The 20721-nt window shown below is 46.0% G+C and overlaps 1 protein-coding gene across 1 annotated transcript; it reads right to left on the bottom strand.

Moving 5' to 3' along the window:
- Positions 1 to 509: 509 nt before the first annotated feature.
- On the bottom strand, positions 510 to 19582 carry GBX1 (gastrulation brain homeobox 1). The gene is made up of 2 exons (XM_035254366.3): positions 18902 to 19582; positions 510 to 1624 (listed from the first exon to the last, which is right to left on the bottom strand). The coding sequence occupies exons 1-2, from the start codon at positions 19434 to 19436 to the stop codon at positions 1071 to 1073; spliced, it is 1089 nt and encodes a 362-aa protein (XP_035110257.1). The 5' UTR covers positions 19437 to 19582; the 3' UTR covers positions 510 to 1070.
- Positions 19583 to 20721: the final 1139 nt, after the last annotated feature.

The following is a 20721-nucleotide window of genomic DNA, read 5'->3' as shown; positions in this document are numbered from 1 at the left end:
TATCCCAAGCTTCAAAACTGGCACAATGGGGAGAAGAGATGACAATGCCATGAGAACAGAAAACTGGAAGTGGGTCTCTCCCCCTCGGCCTTTGCATCTGGAGTATCGAAGGGTGGCAGAGACAGACTAAGCTGCCGTGTCTTCTGCATAGAAAACAATTTATTCATGAGCTCACAGGTGATATGAATGCCCCAGTCATTAGTGACCTCCACCTAGTTAGATGGCTTGGACATACCCCAGCTAAATTAAGGTAAAGTACTTCGTGTCCCTTCATAATACAACAGGAAGTGAATCTCTCCCAAAGTCTGCCAACTCATTCAAGGAAGAGAATACAGAGTTGGAGAAGCCTGCCTGTTTAAGGGGAAGCAGAAGAGATAGTACGTTAGGAGCATGAGGTGTAGAGGCAAGAGCAGTGGGCAGTCCCCAGTGGAAAAGCGCAGGGGTAGAGGTAGTTTACGTAGGGGTTGGGGGGAGATGAGGGAGTGCTGAAGAATTTCTACAGAGGCCAGTGACGATTCCATTTTTGTTTCTTTGTAAGGAGAGGCAAGATGCGGTCCATCCCAAAGCAGCAGGACGGACGAACTCTGGCTGAGGATTGAGGAAACAACTTTCCCAATCCCTCTCAGGGATGCAGACAGACAGACAGAGACAGATAGCTCCATATATACACATTTACACAAATAAATAAGGAGCTGCGATCCACTTGGCTGATTCTTCCACCCATCAGAAGCTGTTCCGGGGCATTTGCCACAGAACCTTCAGGCCCTACGCATCTTAGAACCCACCCCCTCCCCAGGAGTCCACCTCAGTCCCAACAGCTCCTCAGCAATTAGAACCCCAGCCCCTTTAGCCGTGAAGCCCTAGTCCTGAAAGTCTCTGGAACAGGCTCAGGGCCAAGTGCTCACACATCTCAGGTTCTGGGAGGAGCACATCCAGGACGAGGTTAATTGCCAACTAGCCCCTCTCCAGGCAGAATCACAGTTGCAGCCCCTCTGGTCCACAGAACCCTGACAGTCTCAGAACAGGATCAGGTACAGACCCCTCGCCTTCCTAAGTCCTTGGGCACCCGTTCAGGGCCGGGACCCCTGCTCCATTTGTTGGTGCTGGCTCCGCACGGCAAACCTGTTGACATGCACAGGTATGGGCACAACAATCTTGGGGTTTCTTACAGGCTCCCCAGAACGGCTGCTCACATTGCCGGCTTTGATGCGCTTCCACTTGGCCCGACGATTCTGAAACCAGATCTTGACCTGCACCTCACTGAGCTTGAGGGCATGGGCAATCTGGGAGCGCTCTGTCAAGCTCAGGTATTTCTTGCAATGAAATTCCTTCTCCAATTCCAAAAGCTGCTCACTGGTAAATGCTGTGCGACGCCTTCGGCTTTTCCCCCCAGGAGCTGTGACCCCTGCTGCCACCGGTGCCCCCTCCTCAGCTGCAGTTCCCAAGCTTCCCTTTAGCTTCGGTTTAGGTCCCAGAAGAGCCCCTGGGCCTCCTGCAGAACTGTCCAGGAAGCTGTCGTCCTCGCTGTCACCGCCTGAGCCCTCTTCCTCCTGTTCGCTGCCTGCTGGGTCTCCTGCTGGTGCCTCCAGCTTCTCCTCATCTGAGCTGTACACCTTCCCCTCTGCTGTGAGGAGCGAGAAGCCAATGGATGGGGAGGGAGAGGCAAGGAAAAGAGAGTTTGGAGGAGGCACATGGAACCATGGCCAGAAATGGGAGGTTGGGAGACAAGAGCAGGAAAAAAGAGAGCCATGTAGAGGAGGAGAGAGGGAGGGAGCAAAGACAGAAGGATGGTGCATCCAGGATAAGGAATGGAAAAGAGGTTTAGGGAAGACAAAGAAATGGGAAGAAAGGTATTAACCAGCACAGATTTCACTACAGAAAAGTAAGGGAGCCAATAAGTGTGTGGACAATGACCTTCAACATCCCCACCACCCCCATCTCATTCTCACCCACCACCTCCCCAGCTTTCTCAGAACCTAGAGACCAAAGGCCCAGCGTCGCAGTCATATACCAGCCCTCCAGAGCCAGGCCTCACAGTCTCAGGTCCCAGAATGAAGCAGTATGGGACCTGGCTTGGGATCCCTCCGGAGCCACTGTGGGGAGGAGTGAAGCAATGCAGAAGAACTGACCTTGGCAGGACAGATGGGGAGATGAGGGCTCAGCCTTTGCTATTCTCCTAAGAGTCTCCTATCTGGCCCAGCTAACGAGAACCATCTTATGGCCTCTGTTCTGTCTCCTCCTCTCCCTCTTCCCTAGATCTACAGCCCCCAAACCTCGTTTCCATGGCCCCCAGCCATGCAGCACCTTGAGTGTGGCCAGATTTTTTCTCCCAGTTACTTTGGCCTCCTGATCCCCTTTCAGTCCTTACCCTTGACCTTAAAATGACATAGTCTCTTTCCCATCTTCCCCTTTCTTCCAGCCAAGGATGCCTGAGCAGCACAAATGGCTGTTTTCTGCTCAAGTTCAGAATCCTGAGGCCCCTAAGCTTGATGTCAGCTGGGAGGACTGGAAGGAATATGGGAGAAAGAAGAGGAAGAGGGAAAAGTCCAACAGGGGTAAACGAAGAGAAGGAAAGGGTGAAAAAGAAATTTTGATTCAGTAGAATACTGATTATTTGTAATCACAAGCATGTAAACATTTTAATCCACACAATTCTAAAACTTAATTCAACCACCGGTTTTAATCTTTGTATCCAATGATGTTTATATCAGAACTGCAAATAAAGCATTACACATGTTTTCAGTGAGTTTCACAAACTCTGTTTTCTGCCCAAAGGACCAAAAAGCAGTGAAACAAGTCAAAGACAATTAACCAATAGGCAGGAAAACAAGAGGAAATGGAAAATCTGTAAGCTGAATAGTCAGCTCCTTTCCAGAAGTGTTCCCTGTCCAAAGGCAGGAGGCCTGCAAACCTATATGTAGGAATGCATCTCTTGGTACCAGCCACATATCAGATATGCCTAAGATAAGCACACTCAGAGGCTGAGAATACAACTCCAAGTAAACTAAATTCAGGGCACAGGGAAATAAATGCTTTATTAGAGAAAGGGTGTGTGTGTGTTCACAGGTAGAACATCTCCTGGCAGTCAGAGCTTCCTGGTGTTCTTCAGTGCACCCGTCCCACCCCGTGCCATGGTCCCTTCCCCCTCACTGTAGTCTACATCTGGTCTTTTTCCTCAAGAGCCACACTGACATTTTCTTTTTCTATCTTCTTCCTTTCTTTTGAGACAGACTCTTACTCTGTCAGCAAGGCTGGAGTACAGTGCACAATCTTGGCCCACTGCAGCCTTGACCTCACAGGCTCAAGTGATCCTCCAGCCTCAGCCTCCCAAGTACCTGGGACACACCACCATGCCTGGTTAATTTTGTTTATTTTTTTGTAGAGACAGGATCTCACTGTGTTGCCCAGGCTGGTCTTCAACTTACAGGCTCAAGCAATCCTCCGGCCTTGGCCTTCTAAAGTGCTAGGATTACAGGTGTGAGCTGCTGTGCCCAACTGACACTTTCCTTAGTGGCCGAAACTCTCAACCTTTTCCTACATCATCCATCTACATCCCGATCAACTTCCTATCTCAGGGTGTTTTCATCCCTCTTCTTTTCTTCCTGGAGTGCTTCCTGTTTCTTCTAGCCTTCCCAAAGCCCATATGACATGCCCCAGTTTGTGCTCACTGTGTCTTCCCATGCTATTCCTGTATGTTGCTTTTCACTAGCCAATGGCTTTTGTTCTTTCCTAGCTTGCCCAGGCTTCACTGGCACCCAGTGTCAAGTCCCATCTGGATAAGTATTGTATCCTGTCTGTAGTTAATTCACTCCTAGTATCTCCCATCAGTCTGTTCTTTCTCCCCTATCTCATCCCCAGCCCAAATCCATGTTGTTTTCTCTAAGATTTACACCCTTGATTTCCACCTTCATTTCATTAAGGGCTCTTCCCCCACTATTTTCTACTTCCACAGAACTCAAACTTCACATGCCGCAAACTGAACTCCAGCTCATTCCCATGTTACCCTCATCTCACGGCGGAGCAACTGCATCCTCCATGTGTTCAAGCCTAACCTTGATGCCATCTTTCACTCCTTTCTCCCACAACTCACGCAACCCATGTCCAGTCCACCTGCAAGCCCTGCTGGTGCCGCTGCCTTTAAAATGCACCCAGAGCCCAATCCTTTCTCCCCATCTCCTGCTTCCAGCTAGTTCATGTCACAGTTATCTCTGACCTGGTTCACTGTCATCTTCTAACTGCTTTCCCAGCTTCTGTCCTCTGTACTCCACTTGGCCCACGATTCCTCTTTCTGTCATATGCTGCTTTTCACCTAGATCTTTGCATTAGCTTATTCCCTACCTCCTTCAGGTCTTTATAAAACTTAAACCCTCTAACACCCCCTATCTCCTTTCTCTGATTTATTTGTTGCTTTGGTCCATGCCACCAATTTTATTCATTTATTTTACTGGCTCTCTCTTCCTATTAGACTATAGCTTCATGAAGGTAAGTAGTTTGAATATCTCTCATTCACTGTGATTTCCCCAGTGTCTTGAAAATGACCTGCTCGGAGTAGGCGCTCAGTAAGCATCTGTCAACTAAATAGGTGATTTCCAAATGCTCGTGCATGTGCTCCCCTTCTCCTTTCTCTTTCCAACCCTGTCCCTTCCTTTCCCAAGATATTCCCCACAACCCCACCCAGCCCAGCTCCAGTGCCCATAAGACATCTCCCTGTAAATATTATCCTTCCCACTTTTCAGAATGCCCTCAGATCTCACCTTAGCTGAGAGGAACGCATATGGAGTAGAAATCTATAGGATCTTAAAAATCTACTAGATGTTTAAAGACATTAAGGACAATCCAATACCATTACTAAGTCATCAATTTCAGTTTTTTAAAACATAGTTTGTAGTAAATAATAACAGAAAGAATAACAAAGGCTTGTAAAAACTCAGCCCAATATTATAATATTTTAAACAGTGCTAAAAAGGCAGTAACTAGATTTCAAGGCTTGAAGGATGAAATCATTTAGTACAACTCCAAGCACCCAGGAGGTGTCCAATAAATCTAAATTGATGATGATTGAGATGAGGCTCCCAGCTTCCTCGATCTGGCAGGGCCCTCCTGAGATCGTATCATCCATCCCTCTGTCTTCAGACAGATCCATAAAGTCAAGCCCACATGAGCTGGCCACCCTCAGTGCTGCTTTTAAAGCCATACAAGGAGCACAGGTTCACAACCTCTCTCAGTTACTTGATCCCAGTGGGATGCTGAACGGCAGGGGCAAGAGTTTCTCTCTAAGCCTTTATAATCATGACATTGAGGACTCTGATAAGCAACTCGTGGAACAAAATAGGGGTGAGACAATAGAAAAAAGCAATGAAAGTACAGCCACATGCCTCAGAGGAGAGTCTGGGACAATGAGTGAGGCCGACAAGGAGTGGAAGAGACAAGGGAAGGCCAAAGCAGGCAGAGGACTGGGGAAAGAGAAGTGGGGTAGAGAAGCAGCAGAAAAATTAAATGACAAAATGATGAGTTGGATAAAATGACAGGGCTGAAAAGTAGAAGGGAGAGAGGAAATAGGGGAAAAATCAGGGGAGGGAAAGCAAAAGGTGCCTTTTAAGAAACGCCCCATCTACCTTTCCCCCCAGAATACTGATACATTTGAAGCAAAGCAAAACATTTTGGCCCTGCCATTTGCTCTCTGCTGCCCCAAGAGAAGCAGCACTAAAGAATGCAGTAGCCAAAGTGATAGAGACACAGGCAGAAAAAGAGGATGAGCAAATCAGTACTGTGATCATTTACAGTGTAGAAAGCCCCAAACGGCTACTTTCTCAGGAATTAGCTAAGAAAAAAAACTATATTTCCTTTTATCCAATTTATAATGAATATTAATAGTAAAAACAATTTAAAAAGTGCACATAAAAATTTGCAATTGACTAAAAATTGAAAGAGGCAATTTTTTTTTTTTTTAAACAGGCTCTCACTCTGTCACCCAGGCTGAAATGCAGTGGCGCAATCAGCTCACCACAGCCTTGAACTCCTGGTCTGAAGGGATCCTCCTGCCTCAGCCTTCCAAGTAGCTGGGGCCACAGGTGCACACCACCATGGGTGGCTAATTTTTTTATTTATTTTTATTTTTTGCAGAGCTGGGATCTTACTTTGTTGCCCAGGCTGGTCTCAAAACTCCTGGACTCAGGCAAACCTCCCACCTCGGCTTCCCAAAGTACCGGGAGATGCACAACCAAATAGTTTACAATTTTAAAATTTTCATTTTACTGAAATATTCTCATCAGAATCATTTTCTGCCAAAAAGAGAGCTTCTGACCTTCACGTATGAGAATGGTATTATTGGTAATAAGAAGAGTATATTATAGAATTTCCAGCTTGTTCCCTATGGTTGATTCTAAAGTCTGTGAAAAAAGTTTGGCCTCTGGCCAGGGAAAGTGATGGTAGTTGAGACTGGTCACTCCTAAGAACCAGAAATCATAAGGTTTGAACCTTCATAAGGTTTGAATTTTCATAAGGTGAAAAATTACCATAATTTTGTGCTCATGGCAGATTTCAAAGGGAGACTTGAAGCAGAAAATCTTTAAGGGAACCTTGCACAGCCAGAAGCCCTATTCAGGCTGATGTACATAAAATACTGAGTAGCCAGGACAGTGGAAGGACTGAAGAGTGAGAACCTTGATTACTTGTAGAGTTCATGCCAAGGGCATTAATCCCATTCCAGAGAACAGCACTTACACTCTAGGAGACATGCTCGCATGATGAGGTCTTCCTTCCAAGAGGAAGGGGAGCAGCTCCAGAGTCAGAAAGAAGGCCCCCATCTCAGTAATGGGTCAGTTCAGGCTAAGGAAGAAATCAAGGGCCAAAGAATCCATGGTAGGTGTTCTCCAGCAGAAAGAATACAATGCCCCAGACTCTCCATCTAGGCAGGGAGGCCTGCACTAGGGGCACAAAGGAGGAGGAAAAGCCACAGAGGGAGTGGAGGACAACTTTAGGCGCCCAGCTACAGGAACTCATCTAGCCCCTGTGCTGCCCCTCAGTCACCCCGCCACTGCAGCTCCTACTGTTCTTGCTGTAGGAAATCAAATTGTCTTTAGTATTCATAGAAGAGAAGCCCCTCAGTTCTGACTTCTCTCTACTTCAAAACAACTATCCTAACACTTACCCCAGCCACTCTCAGGAGAGGTTCTCTCCTGCCCTGCCCTCTTTAGGACAATGAAAGTCTTCCTGATTTTTCCAGGCAACTACTCATCTCCCTGAATCCAGTTCCAGTTTGGGTGAGGTCAAAAGGTGGGAAGAAACACAGATCATTCCTCAAAAAAGAGACATATTTGTCATCAGTCCCATTCTAAATCCTCATTTCATCATGCCCAGTACAAAATTATTTCTCTGTTCTGTTCAGAAACAGTACTTTATCCCATTGTTTAAAACAACCAGCTCACTTTCAGTTTATTTTTCACTCATTCTCATGAATTTCATGCTTCTGTTATGCTCCTACTCCTGCCTACAATTTTAAGTTTAATTAGGAACATTCATTTTCATTTTCTCTCCTCTGTACCCTTCCTATGACTCTTTAGCATTCTTTACCCCAAATCAACAAAATTCTCTTTACATCACTGCCACCCAAGACCCCTCCCAGCTTCATGACAAGTTCAGGGCAATTTCCCACCATTTGAAACTCAGACCTCCTCTCAGGGCATACTAACATTGCCATTGCCAAGAGCACCCGTGTATGACCTTTAACTTTTCAAAACATTTTTCACATTTATTATCTTATTCTATCTTCAAGAAACTCACTGAAGTACAGCAGACCTATTAGTAATAATAGGAGAGTTAGTAACCTTATTTTTGGTGAAAAAAATGGAGTTTCAGAAAGATCCAATGATGTTCCTAAGTCAGGCAGAGAGGGACAGAGTGTCATGTCTAGAATCTTAGTCTCCTAAACCTGTAATTAATGCTCTTTCCATTCTTTCCAGTAAAATATTTTCTCCTCCTCTCCCACTTATAAAAGCCTTCTCCCCAGATGTCTCATTAGATAAATAACCTTCTTATAAAATCCAAGTTTAGATTTCACCCCTTTCAGCCAGACTCAGTGGCTCATAACTGTAATCCTAGCACTGGGGGAGCCAAGGTGGGTGGATCACTTGAGGCCAGGAGTTCGAGACCAGCCTGGCCAACATGGTGAAACCCTGTCTCTACTAAAAATACAAAAAAGTTAGCTGGGCATGGTGGTTTATGCCTGTAATCCCAGCGACTCAGGAGGCTAAGGTGGGAGAATCACTTAAACCTGGGAGGCAGAAGTTGCAGTAAGCTGAGATCAGGCCAGTGCACTCCAGCCTGGATAACAGACCGAGACCCTGTCTCCAAAAAAAAAAAAAAGAAAAGAAAAGAAAAAGATCTCACCTCTTTCACTTGCTACTACAGAGTCTTAGCCTAATCATTAATATCTTCCCTTAACATTCTCAGAAAAGATTCCTAAAGTTGTCATCAAAGAGGCTTCACTCACCAAACTTCACCTGTCCTTTAACAGACTACTTTTCCTCTCATTCCTAAGACAAAATTCCCACCAAATCTTTCTCCCATTTTTTTTGTCCTTATTGGTTTGTATGATATAATCCTACCAGTCAGTGCTTCTTTCATTTAAAAGTATATTTTTGGGTGGGCACAGTGGCTCACGCCTGTAATCCCAGCACTTTGGGAGGCCAAGGCAGGCAGATCATTTGAGGTCAGAATTTCAAGACCAGTCTGGCCAACTTGGTGAAACCCCGTTTCTACTAAAATTTAAAAATCAGCTGTGTGTGGTGGTGTGTGCCTGTAATCCCAGCTACTCAGGAGGCTGAGGTGGGAGAACTCTTGAACCTGGGAGGCAGAGGTTGCAGTGAGCTGAGATCATGCCATTGCACTCCAGCCTGGGAGACAGCAAGACTCTATCTCAAGAAAAACAAACAAACAAACAAAAACCCCAAAAAGTGTATTTTCTAACTTTGAAAATAATATGGCCGAAGTAAAGAAAGTTTTGTTTTAATACCAATGTTCTAAGTCAGGCATGGTGGCTCACGCCTGTAATCCCAGTGCTTTGGGAGGCCAAAGCAGGTGAATCACAAGGTCAGGAGTTCGAGACCAGCCTGACCAATACAGTCAACTCTTTCTCTACGAAAAGTACAAAAATTACCCAGGCATGGTGGCGCACGCCTGTAGTCCCAACTACTTGGGAGGCTGAGCAGGAGAATTGCGTGGGAAATTCCCGGGAAGAGAAGGTTGTGGTGAGCTGACATCGCACCACTGCACTCCAGCCTCAGCAACAGAGTGAGACTCCATCTCAAACAAACTAACAAGAACAATAACAAAAACCAACCAATGTTCTCTAGCTTCTAGTTTACAACTGTCTCCCTCATTCCTCATAGAGCTCTTTCTCAGATAGGTATTGAAGCAAAGAGAAAGCCTCATTGAGGGATGGAAAGTTTTCTACTCTCTTCTCTCTCTGCCTTCCTCATTGCAGATCTCTCTTCAGAGCTTCACTGCCAGGATCTCTTTATCACTATTTAGCTAGCCAGTGGGGAAGCAAAGGATTTCCTTTCAGTATTTCTTCCTAATAGGGAAAGGGAGCTGAAGGCCCACTCTTCTCCTTCTTTCTGGTTGAGGCAGACATCTGTTTTGGGTTGTTTTTGTCTGCCCAGCAGACCCTCCCCTTTTTGCTCAGTAACACCACCTGCTTCCTTCAGGTTCTGCTTTTCCCCAACACTACCCACTACTTGGTGGGACTGTCAACAGCATTTCTCTACCTTCCTGACTAAAGGTGGGCATGTGACTTGGTTCTGACCAACTGCAACATGCTATCATCTCCCTGGAGTCATGACTCAAGCTAGTGGACCAATCATCTCAGGGTTTTATATACACTAGAATCCACTCAGGTCCTAACCTGGGATTATAAAAATGTAGAGCTGCATGTGCTTGTGCCCTCTCCTACCTCTAGCTAAATGAAGGAAGCTGTCTTCAGGAGAGAATGAGATAATGACAGAGAGAGTGGCCAGGTTGGAAGTGAAAAAGAAAAACCTCACACAATGCTACTTGCATTTCAGAATCCACTCAAGTATTTTGCAGTTACAGGAAGCAATAAATCCCTGTTCTAGCTGAGAGCTGAGCCACTATCACTAACAACCTGAAGAGTTCTGACTAAATACAAGGCTGCAAGTAGAAGAGCCAGTGGTTACATAACTCCAGGGAAAGTAAGCCTCTCCACCTCACTCCCACAACTCTCCCATCCAAAGTAACGTTTCCATATTACCTAAAATTATTCATAGTAAAACCACGTAAGATTCCACCAGTTTGAAGTTCATCTGGACTTTTAAAAATCTCAGTCCACCCGAGTGGGAATTAGTTTAATCCAACGGCTTTGATTTTAACATCTATTTGGGATCAAACATATGAAGGAATAGAAATTTTTTGATAAAGAAAAAAGAGTTGTTTTTTTTAAAAGGAGAGAAAAGGAGAACAAGCCCCAATGGGGCCTAGTAAAGGGGTTTTGAGCAGCCGTGGGATTTACAGAGGACACCAAAATGTGAGACAGGGAAACCAAAAAGAGGGAGAAAGAACCAAAGACACATGTGAAATCTACCCCTATTAGATTCAGTACAATGTTCTTCTCTGGCAGTCCCCAAATAATCAGTTCTTAGAACACCGAACTACTCTATCATCACTCCCAGAAATATTTGTCCTTTTCAGTACATAGAGTGTCACACCATTCCTAGTAAAGAGATCTTTCCCAACTTAATTCCCAGGAAAGCTCCCCACCTATTTCCAGGGCAAGGAAAATAAGGATAATCTCTTGAGCACCTATTACTTTCAGGATGCTGCACAAATATCTGTGCCTTTAATCCTTAACCTTGTGAGGTCGATATTACTGTCCTTATTTCACTGGTGAGGAAACTGAGACTGTAGGGGTGAGTACTTCCTATAGATCACAAAGAAAGAGCACCACCAACATCTGTACCCAGCTTTGCTGACCAAAGCCCATGCATGTTCCTTTGCGCTACACCTCATCTCTTTATTAACATTTAATATAAAAAAGAGACTGATTTTTTTTTTTTTGAGACAGGGTCTCACTCTGTTACTCAGGCTGGAGTGCAGTGTCATGATCTCGGCTCAGTGCAGCCTCCACCTCCCAGGCTCAAGGGATCCTCTTACCTCAGCCTCCTGTGTAGCTGGGACTATAGGTGTACACCACCACTGCTGGCTAATTTTTTGGATTTTTTGTAGAGACAGGATTTTGCCATGTTGCCCAGGCTGGTCTCAAGCTCCTAGATTCAAGTGATTGGCCCACCTCTGCCTCCCAAGGTTCTGGGATTACAGGTGTGAGCCACTGCACCCAGGCAGAGACTGAATTTTTATTGTTTTTTGAGTCAAGGTCTTGCTCTCGTGCAGGCTGGTGTGCAGAGGCGCAATCACATCTCACTGAAGCCTCAATTCTCAACTTCACAGGCTCCAGCAATCCTCCTACCTCAGCCTCCTGAGTAGCTGAGACTACAGATAACACACTATCATACCTGGCAAATTTCTTTTGGTAGAGACAGGGTCTTATTATGTTGCCCAGGCTGATTTCAAACCCTTGGAATCAGGTGGTCCACCTCGGCCTCCAAAAGAGCTGAGATTACAGGTATGACCCACCACACTGGGGCAAGAATGAATTCTAATGTCAGCCTATCATAAACATTGTACCAGATACAGAAGCAATATAGAAGGCCAGGAACCAATTTCACAACACAACTTCTCTTTTTTTCCACTGCTCCCTTCCTCACCAGTAAAGTTGGTCCCTACTGATCCCCAAACTATTTGGCCTATACAAAACCTACTCTGTCTTTATCAAATGTTTCTCTCTCTCATTTAATATGGGAGTTATACACAGTATAGCTCAGGTACGCCCTCCTCCATCCCAGACAACAATGCCTTTCCACGCTGAAGACTAGCCCTGATCTCACCTCAGGTTGCATATATCTTACCTTGCCGCCTCCTCCTTCCTCCATGACTACAACTTAGCACCGAAAAGTGTAGTATTTCCCAGACCCTTTGCTCAGGATGCCTTTTTTTTTTTTAAAGAAACATTTCATTAATTAAAGATATCCTTATAGATAAAAACAGAATTGTAGAGCTGAAAGGAATCTTAGAGATCACCCTAATTTTACTGATGGGGAAGCTAAGACACTTCCTTTGCTTAGGTTAATCGGTTTATGTGCTTGTAGCATCCACACATAATTCATGGAATAGTGATCCACTGCAGCACAGAGCACTTCTTACCTTCACACTCAGGGTAATTACATCTCCTTCCCTCAGTGGAGACACTTCAGCATTACTTCCCTTCCCACCGTCCCCACTACAGAGTTCTGTTTTCTCCATTACTTCTGTTATAATACCATCTTCTCCATAATTCAGTCAAGACATCTGCCTCCCATTAACCCCAGTCAGAAACATTTTCCTCTTCCTCCCAGTCCTCTTATTTTGAATAGTGCCTTTTGTTTATAACCCTGGTCTGAGTTCCTATAGCCCCTCTGCTTCTAATACAGATTCTTCACATCACATAAGGACCATTGCTTTTCCCTCTGCTTGCAGCACAGTGCTGTCTTACTTGTGTGGGCCACTCCTCTATTGCACCAAATCCAAGCATCTCTTCTCCCTTTCTCTCATTTAGTCCTAGCACGTCAATATTTCCTCCACATTACTCTAAGTTGATAACTTTCTCCCAACAAGATCTGACTTCCAATAAAAATTTCCCGCCTTTTCTTCACAACTCGGTATCCAGGCCTTTCGTCAGCTATTAGCACCACCTTGCATAGAGAGCTCTGTCCTTTCCACTGGTTCAGGTGTGAAGTTTCTTCTTTCCTACCCCATTGCAGGGTGTTTCCTCATTTCCTCTAAATAAATGTTCCTTCCCACCAAATTCTTTCCTACTCATCATTCCTGTTTAAATCTTTCTCTTTTTGTACATCTATTCAATTACTTCTCTCCTATTTCCTAATTCCAAATTAGTTTCTTTTCCCATTACTTTTCTTTTCCTATTACTGCCCAGGCAGAATTCTTGTTTTCTATTATACAGCTTCCTATTCTAACATTTCTCTCAATGCAAAGCACTTTACTCACAATGTTATGTTCTTCCTTCTTTCCAATTAAAATATTTCCCCCATTATTCTAAATATTGCCTCTCTGCGTTATTCCCAGTACAGACTACTCATGCCCACCACTCCAAGTTTAAGAATCTTCCTCCTTCCTCCTAATCGTCTATTATATATATATATATGTATATATATATATATCTCCATATTTACATGTGCCACCTTAGAGTCTCTTTCTCTCTGCCAACCCCCTGAAGGGTTACTTTCACTATGGCACAGGGCATCTCAGCATCCGATTCCACTCCTCCTAATAAAATTTTCCTATTGTCACTCCTGAGGTCTATCTCTGATCCAGGGGGGTTCTTCACCCTTTTCTGCTCTTAAGTACCTTGGCAGTCCGGTAAAGCCTATGAACATATTCTAGAATAATACTTTTAGATATACTACGTAAAATACATAGTATTGCATTTGAAGCCAAGTATATTAAAATATAGTTTAAAACAGAATTTGTGATATAATCATGTTTCTTTATTAATTCATTGAACAAGGTCCCTCAAAAGACTATAAATTTATATCAAACTATCTGTGATTTATTTCAGTGACAAAAACCTCCTGTACCACTGAACCAACCATGATTTTTGGCCTATGTTCATAATTGAAGTGGTAAAAATAAAAGTATAAATTTTCTCCCACCCATAGCTAACAGATCCCCTGATGAAAGGTCTGTGGAGTCCAGGTTGAGAGACCTACTTTAAACACTGAGGTCTAGAGAATTGAAAGGAACATTAACAATCATCTGAACCAAAACTTTTGGCCCCTCTGAGGAAACCAAAGCCTAGAGAAGTTACATGAATTTGACTCTCCCACTGTGTCTCAAACATACTATGTCTTTAATAGACACACAACAAATGTTCCCTGAATTGAACTAAGTGACTTGACAGAATTATAGAATTAATGAGTGACAAAGGTGAGAATTGAACCCATGTGTCATAACCCCTAAACAAATGTTCCATCAATCACATTAAGTTAATGCAGTATTTGCCTTTCTATAAATGTCAATGTAGCTATCACTCTCACTGTATGCTCAAAAGTTCTAGGAAAACATACCTGGATCTCCATCACTTCCCCCAGAAATCTCTCTCTTGTTTCTAACAACATAAGTCTCTAATTCCACATTGCATTATCATGTTCTGTTTTCCTCCCATAAGTAAATATCATATCTTGGCAATCATAATGGATATCTATCCAGAAATTAATTAATGGTCATCCAAATGTTCTCTAGCTACAATCAGGTGCTTAGCTCACAGTAATCAGCCCTTGAGTACCACGCACCTAGGAAGTCTCTCTGGTTTCCTTGCATGATTTCCATTATTATTGCCAATCTCTATTCAGAAATTAGCAAATCTTTTTCTGCTTAGTTTAAAAAAATAATGTTTACTGCACCAACGTGTCTCAGGTTTGTTCCATCGTATTCCCATATCTTCTATATAACCTTAAACTACAAATGTTCTTTACCATGCCCAATACTGGCATTATTTTTCACGTCAATCTCTCACTACATTTTTGTCATCCATCTAACAAATATATAGATAGTATCTACTGTTCCTCATTTCTTAAGCTTTTGCATTCAGGCAATCCAATCTTTTTTTTCCCATGAGTCAATAATTGCTCTAGACACCCCCAACTCAAAGTTTTCTTCTGCTTTTTTTGGGGGGGTGGTGTGGGGGGAATGGAGTTTCGCTCTTGTTGCCCAGGCTGAAGTGCAGTGGCATGATATCGGCTCACCACAACCTCTGCCTCCCGGATTCAAGCAAGTCTCCTGCCTCGGCCTCCCAACTAGCTGGGATTACAGGCATGCACCACCACGCCTGGCTAATTTTGTATTTTTAGTAGAGATGGGGTTTCTCCATGTTGGTCAGGCTGGTCCGAAGTCTCAACCTCAGGTGATCCACCCGCCTCGGGCCTCTCATAATGCTGGGATTACAGGCGTGAGCCACCGTGCCCAGTCTTTTTCTCATTTCTCCACATTCACAGCTCTTTTCATCATTCCCCAACTGCATGGCATCCTTTTCACCCACTGTCGCTGTGATGCATACCTGCACCACATCTTGCACACAGCAAGTTAGCTTCAATTACTCTCAGCCAGAGCTCACACAAACCTTCAGACATGTGAGATCATCTCAGCCCATCCCACCTAAGGCAGAATTCTGTGCTCTCCTGTCTTTTAGTTTCCTGCTCTCTTCTCTCCATTATTCCTAATACACTGAGGACCCAGTATCCAATTCGAAGCTCCTTTTCCTCCATCACTTTCAGATGACTGTGTTCTTAAAACTCTCTAGATTGGTTATGTTAAATATGGTCACCACTGCTCACATGTGGCTCCTGACCAACTGAAACATGGCTAATCCAAATGCACATGTGCTGGAAGTGTAAAATAACACTGGGTTTTGAAGACTTAATATGAAAAAAGAACATAAAATTATCTCATTAAAATGTTAATATTAATTAATGTTGAAATAATATTTTGGACATCTTCAATTTAAAAATGTATTATTAATTTTGCCTATTTTTATCTTTTTAATGTGGCTGATAAAAATGTTTAAATGATATGTGTGGCCTGCATCTATCTCTGCTAGCCAGCACTACTTTGGGCTCTTCTATTGACTCACACTTTAATCTTCCCCAATAGTTCAGAATTCTCTCCACTTTTATCACTTTCACTAAAAGACGTTCTCTCCATTTTCCCTACTGCTCCCCACATGCCAAACCTGGGATTCTTTTCAATCCACCATTTCCAATAACTTTCTACTCAAGTACTTCTATATATCATATTTCTTTTCATCTGCTAATATAGCATCTACTCCTACAATCAAATCATAACGAAGTTCCTTTTATCCTTCGTCAGTCCTAGTAGAGAATGGTAACTGTCTTAACTCTCAACAAAATTTTTTAAAAAGTCTCTGTAATTCCCCAAAAAATAACCTCACTAATCATCCTCCAAATTGGCCTATCTATACTATGATTTCATTTAAACGGGCTAGCAGTTCTAAAACACTAAACAAATGTAAATTAATAATCAATTCAGACCAATGTCACTCATTCACACCAAGAAAACAATTTCTTCTCTGTCATTTAAAGATTGCATTATTTCTCCAAACTCTTCTAATGTTGAGGTTTCAATCCCATTATTTACAGCAGAGAACGCTGTCATTTCACTCCAAATACTTGAATACAATTCCCAAAACAGAGTATTCGTTTTCCAACCATTTTTAGCCTGGGTCATGTGTCATCAGTCCCCAAATTGATTTTATGCCTCTCATTTCTGGAGTTCCATTTTCTTTTCTCAATGATTTCAGGAAAACTCAAGATTGGGAAGGTGGATGTGAGTGGCTTGGCTAGGAAGAGTTGGAAGCATGTTTGCTAAGGTGACAGAAGTAGTGGTCACAGATAGGAGCTCTCATTCCTTGTGCTCTTTGAATGTTTCTTCTGAAGTCTTTCCTCCTTACTACTCTGTCGCAGCCGCCCCACTATAAACCTTTTACATGTATCTCCTCCCAGCATGAGTGATTATTTTTATTCCAGCACTTTCTCAAAATTCTTCCTCTGTAAGTTCTCCTTCCCATCATTCTTGACAAAAAAGTTCCTTGCCTTTACTCCAAGAACACAAATCTCTCTCTTTCTCTCTCTTTTTTTTTTTTTTTTTTGCTTTCAACATTTTCCTCGGATGGTGAAGCTCTTTTCTTTATTTCATATAAATTCCAGTTTCCCATCACTCTCAGTATTACTCCTAGTGTTGAACCTTTTCCTTGTTCCCCGAGCATTTTTATTTAGTTCCCCCCAAATCCTCACATGACAGAACTCTTACACACACACACTCACTCACACTTGCAGTCCAGTAATACAGTTCACTTTTCATTTAGTCCAGTCAAGGGTCCCTTTTCCAGCAGAGAACCCTCTCCTTCTTCATGTTCTTTGGATGTTCCCAGTATATAGCTCATCCCCTGGTCCTTTCGTCTATTCTTGTTTCATCAATATTTCTCTTCTGTTCTTTTTTCTCTGCTTATTCCTCTTTTCTCAATGTCTGTTTTTATACCTAATATACTATATGATCCAGAAAAGAGCCCCCATTATACATATGGGTCAAAATAAGAACTGAGAGGACCTGAAAGGGTGGGACAAATTGCTTGTTGTCCCATGGTTTGGGCATATGCCCCTCTTTCCCCCTACCAAGGGATCCCCCTCTATCCTCTCTCTTCAGCTCACCTCTTTCTAGATGTGTCTGGTTACACCTCCAGGTCCTATTGCCTCCAAAGCCATCTCTTTGATGGCCTGCCTTCTCTTTTTTCTGCCTTAGGACCATCCAATTCCGACAATCATACTAATCCTTTCTTCTTAAGATCATCCTACTGGCTTCTGGGCTCCCACCCTGGGCCCTTTTATCTTGTGGACATTTTCTCCCACCTTCCAGTTGCTGCTCTATCTTTTCCTTATGATCCCGCTTAGAAGATGCTATTCTGACTTCAGTTACTGCATCCTCCTGATCCAACTCGGTACAGAAAAGAAAACCACAGCGGAATCCCCAAAACCAAGACGCCAGGGCTAAAGGAGAAAAGAATAGGAAGACAGGCCCTACAGCAGTCTTTGGGGTCTGTAAGAGTGAGTAACCCTTTGGACAACGTCAGAAAGAGCCCAGAAACTGATAATCAAGAATTGCCTCTCCTGGCAAAGGACAAAAGCACTCTTGCATTCCCTTCTTGTCTCTGTTAAAGTCAGCCCCCACGCCTACTACGGTCATTTCCACCTCTAAGCTGGATGCAATGAATGGTGGAGCAGAGGCAGTTCCATCTTGATGCTAAAGATTGAAGCATCAAAGTCCCCACACTTGCAAGTGGTCCCTGTTTTTCTTAAATAGGCGCCACCAAATAGTATAAGCTTTGGATCTCAGAACACCTGAAGCTCTAGCCAGAAGAAAGCTTTTCTGGCTTCTAGGCGTTTAGGACCAATAGAGAGGTCAGGAGGGCTCTAATTGAACTGACTCTAAACAAGGTTCAGTTTAATACACCCTGCTTCTATGGAGAGGGCACCATTCATGGTGGGTCCAGGGCTCTTGAATCATCTGTCAGCTGAATCTTAGCTGGGTTCTGCACTCCAGTCTTTGGACCACACCCAACTCAGCCCAGCCTGTAGCCTCTCTCTTGGCATCCTAATCAGCACTTGTCCAGTGTGTGCTTGGCATCCTGTAGGTTCATGTTCTCTTTGGCACCCTACTCAGTTCTTCAAGGCTTAGCTCTGAATCTACCAATTCAGAAGTCACGGCCCCTGCATCCACAGAGCCTATCCCCACCCTTTAAGCTTTTCTGGTCAGTATGATCTCTTTAGAAGCCAGAATGTGCCCTCCAATGGTGAACTGAGAGCTGCCCCAACATACCCCCTTCTTGATGCCCCCAAAAATCCCCTCGTTGTAGCTTGTCTAACCCCGGCAGAGGAGAGGAAAAACAAAAGATGAAGGAATTCTGAAAAGGAACCGGGGCCAAGGTTTGATGGCTAGGATGCTGAGGGAAAGGCGCTAATGTGAAGGGGGCACTCACTGGAAAGTCTTCGGTTAGCCTCCAGGGCTACGGGGACAGAGCAGGGCAGGGGTTCTGGGACCTAAAGAAGCTGTATTTGGAACTGAATTGGAGCCAGAACCTGAGAGCGATCTAAAGGTCTGGGACTTCAAGGTCCAGGCAGGTGCCGAGGTTCTGAGCAGGTTCCTGTCCACAATTTCCAGGTGAACGGGCCTCCAGCCCGCCCTGGTCGGCCCCAGGACTTACCGGGCAGACTTGGAAAAGTCTCTGAGAAGTGCGAAGACGGAGGTGGTGGGGGCTCTGCCACTTTCTCCCGGGCCGGCAGCAGCTCCTCGGCTTCCAGCCCACCCTCTGGGCGTCGGCCGCCTGGCTCAGGGTTGTTTCGGGTGGCAGTGGCGGCGGCGGCAGCGGCGGCGGCGAGCTCCGGGGGCCCGTAGAAGGCGTCGGGAGGCTCCGCGAAGCTGGGCAGCGCGGTGGTCAGCGCCACCATTGAGGGCACAGCCTGACCCAGCCCCGCGCAGAAGGTGTTGGTAAGGCGGCCGGCGAAGGAGGCTAGCGGGGTGAGGGGCGGGAGACCTGCGGGCAGCGGCGCGGGGGCCAGCGCCTGCGGCAGCACTAGCGGCCGGTAGGGCATGAACATGGGGTAGCCGGTGTAGAGCAAGTGGCCAGATCGCGGCGGCGGCGGCCCGATCAGGGAGTCGATGGAGAAGGCAGTGCCTGGGCCCCCGCCGCCACCCCCGCCGTTCCCCCCGGGGGCGCCACCGCCTCCAGCCCGCTGCATCTTGTTCGGAGCTGCGGCCGCCCCGGGGCGCTCCCCTCCAGGTGCCTCCGTGCGCCCCGAGGCTCCGGCGCCCCGCGCTGACACGCAGGGCTCGCTCCCTGGCTCCCGGGCCGAGGTGGCGGCGGGGCGCGGGCTCGGCGCAGTGTGGCTCCGGCGCCGCGCTCCCTCTCTCTCATAAGGAGGGAGGGGGCGGGCGAGCAGGCGGGCTGGGGGTGTCGCCCTCCGGACTCATCCATCTTCCTCAAATTACGCTTCACTTCCTCCCTCCGCCCGCCGCCGCGCCCGGCTCCCGCTCCCTCCGCAGAGCCCGTTCCCAGCGGCCCGGCTGGCCGACCCGGGACCCCCGCCTACCCCCCACGGCCCAACCAACTATTATTAATGGAGATTGATGAGGCCGGACATGCCGCTTTGTGAAAGTTTGCGGCCGATGAGAAGGCGGCTGCAGCTGCTGGGCTGGTCCCCTTCCCTCCACCCAGTCCCTTTCCCTCCACTCATTCCACCCCCAACTCAACCCACCCAGCCCGGGCTCGGCCCGGCTCGGAGGGCGAGCGGGTGTTGGCCCAGGCTCCGACCGGACGGCGGAGCCAAGCGCAGATGGGACGCCGGGCGGCAGGCGGGGAAGGCGCACCAGGAGGGACAGGCAGCGGGGCCGGACCACAGCACCCCTCTGCCCTGGGCCGCCGCCCTCCGTCGGACCCTGAGTAATTCCCCGGAGTACCTCCCGGCTCCGACACCCCTCCCCCGCCCGTGGAGCTGACATCTTGGTGGTCCCCAAAGCAAGCTCCAGCGCGACGGGCGGGACAGCACCGCCGCCCCTTCCAGCGAAAGCGCAGGGCTGAGGGAGGCGAGACGGGGCCGGCAGGGGGCGCGCTGCACCCGCCGGGTACTGCGGCGTAGGGCCACTCTTACGGGGCCCCTTTCCTCCTGTCTGTCTGCCCCATTCGCACTCTGGCCTCTGGTCTCTATTCTCTTGGCATTGGCTCTTCACCTTCTTCCTTTTTCCCTCCTCCATCGCCAACTTCCCCTAGTCCCTTTCTGTCACCTCTGTGGGTAGTTTCCTCGAGTGCCCACACTATGCCAAGTACTTACCATTCCTCTCACCTTTCCCTTCCATCTTTCTCCCATCCTTCACATTCTTTTTCTTCCTCCCACTCCTCTTCCCTTTCCCGTCCTCGTTTCTATTCCTATTTCTGTCTGATATTTGTTTTCCATTTCTCATTCCTTATCCCAGTCCCTCTTACTTGGTTTTTCTCATTTCCCTCCTTTAACTGTATCTCTTGTCTGT

This window comes from Callithrix jacchus, chromosome 11 (genome assembly GCF_049354715.1).
Source record: "Callithrix jacchus isolate 240 chromosome 11, calJac240_pri, whole genome shotgun sequence".
In the NCBI taxonomy this organism is placed as follows: Eukaryota; Metazoa; Chordata; class Mammalia; order Primates; family Cebidae; genus Callithrix; species Callithrix jacchus.
The sequence above is the reverse complement of the archived record's forward strand: the minus strand, read 5'-3'. Positions and strand labels throughout refer to the sequence as shown.